This window comes from Mandrillus leucophaeus, unplaced genomic scaffold (genome assembly GCF_000951045.1).
Source record: "Mandrillus leucophaeus isolate KB7577 unplaced genomic scaffold, Mleu.le_1.0 Scaffold4, whole genome shotgun sequence".
Classification (NCBI taxonomy): Eukaryota; Metazoa; Chordata; class Mammalia; order Primates; family Cercopithecidae; genus Mandrillus; species Mandrillus leucophaeus.
The window spans coordinates 241296-242949 of record NW_012104253.1 but is presented as its reverse complement, the minus strand read 5'-3'; the positions used below and the strand labels follow the sequence as shown (position 1 = coordinate 242949).

The 1654-nt window shown below is 47.8% G+C and overlaps 1 protein-coding gene across 1 annotated transcript in view; it reads left to right on the top strand.

The window, feature by feature from the left end:
• The window catches only part of LOC105547973 (kinesin light chain 1-like), a 167888-nt gene that overhangs the window by 21416 nt on the left and 144818 nt on the right, over positions 1–1654 (top strand). Inside the window, exon 3 of the mRNA XM_011991789.1 lies at positions 858–921. Within this exon, the coding sequence (XP_011847179.1) occupies positions 858–921 (64 nt within the window). The remainder of the gene's footprint in view (positions 1–857; positions 922–1654) is intronic.

The window sequence follows — 1654 nt, the reverse complement described above, 5'->3', positions numbered from 1 at the left end:
GCCCAGGCTGGAGTGCAATGGTGTGATCTCGGCTCACCGCAATCTCCACCTCCCTGGTTCAAATGATTCTCCTGCCTCAGCTTTCCAAGTAGCTGGGATTACACGCTCGCCACCACACCCGACTAATTTTTGTATTTTTAGTAGAAATGGGGTTTCACCACGTTGGCCAGGCTGGTCTTGAACTCCTGACCTTCAGGTGATCCGCCTGCCTTGGCCTCTCAAAGTGCTGGGATTCCAGGCGTGAGCCACCGCGCCCGGCCACATTTAAACTTTGATTTGCCATTTGAGTGGGCTGTGTCAGGTGGGGTGTATTTATCCTATTCTGTGGATTTTTTTTTTTTTTTGAGACAGAGTCTCACTCTGTTGTCGAGGCTGGAGTGCAGTGGCATGGTATCGGCTCACTGCAACCTCTGCCTCCCAGGTTCAAGCAGTTCTCCTGCCTCAGCCTCCTGAGTAGCTGGGATTACAGGTGCCCACCATCATACCTGGCTAATTTTTGTACTTTTAGTAGAGACGGGGTTTCTCCATGTTGGCCAGGCTGGTCTGGAACTGCTGATCTCAGGTGATCCACCCACCTTGTCCTCCCAAAGTGCTGGCGTTACAGGTGTGAGCCACTGCACCTGACCTATTCTGTGGATTTATAAACAGTGTCTCCCAAGTTTATCGAACATCTTTTCAAATCCTGTTACAAACACAAAACTTTTAACCACATTCAGAGGGTTTTAAATGAGCTTTGAGATGGGTCACCTGCTTCTCAGAAAGTCCACATCTGTGCTTCTCCAGGACGCTGTGAGCTGTGCTCTTGCCAAAGAAAAGAGTTCTGAGAGCCTTTCTTTTTTTTTTTTTTTTTTTTTTAGGAAAAAGAAGAATTTATTCACTCGAGACTAAAAACTAAAGGCCTGGGCCTGAGAACTGAATCAGGTTAGTGCATTTGTTTGGGTTTTTTTGTTTTGTTTTGTTTTGCTTTCTTTGTTTGGGTTTGAACAAGTCCATGAGAAGGTAAAGCAAGGGCGGTGAGAGAAGTGGGGAAGTTCAGGGCAGTTCTTGGCCTGCTTTGGGGCAGTGCTCGGCACACCTCTGTCCAGGTTCTTTTGCACACCCAGTTCCCAAGCATGGCTCTCCAATCTCTAGCTCCCTCTTCTCTCTCAGGAGTTTAGGTGGTTATGATGGATGACCACCTTCTGACCTTTGATTTCCATCCTGAGGTCTCAGCCTTTGCAACTTCTCCCTCTCCAAACCAGCTTCTCTTCTGATCCCTGATCTCAGTTCAGTGCTCAAAATAGCCTTTCCTTATTTTCTCTTGGTGTTGATGTTAGGCCTGAGTGACATCTCATGCCGTTTGTTAAACAGATGTCTGCTGCCAAAATGTTGTTCTGATAGAAAATCCAAAATCATTGACCCCAAAAGCCAAGTCTGTCATTGGGCTAAAGTGCCATTCCTACTAATCCTTTACCTCACCTGATTCATTTAGAGTAAAGGGCTGGGAGCTTGAGTCTCCCCCGTGCCAGGACCTCTGTTGCTGTTTGCTGGCTGCTGGAGAGGTGGGGCCTTGCAGGGCAGAGTTGGAGCAGATGCTGCATCCAACAGTAAGCATGAGAATGAGCACTCACAGTTTCAGGTCCTGTGCTGGACACTGTGCAAGTCCTGTGCATAT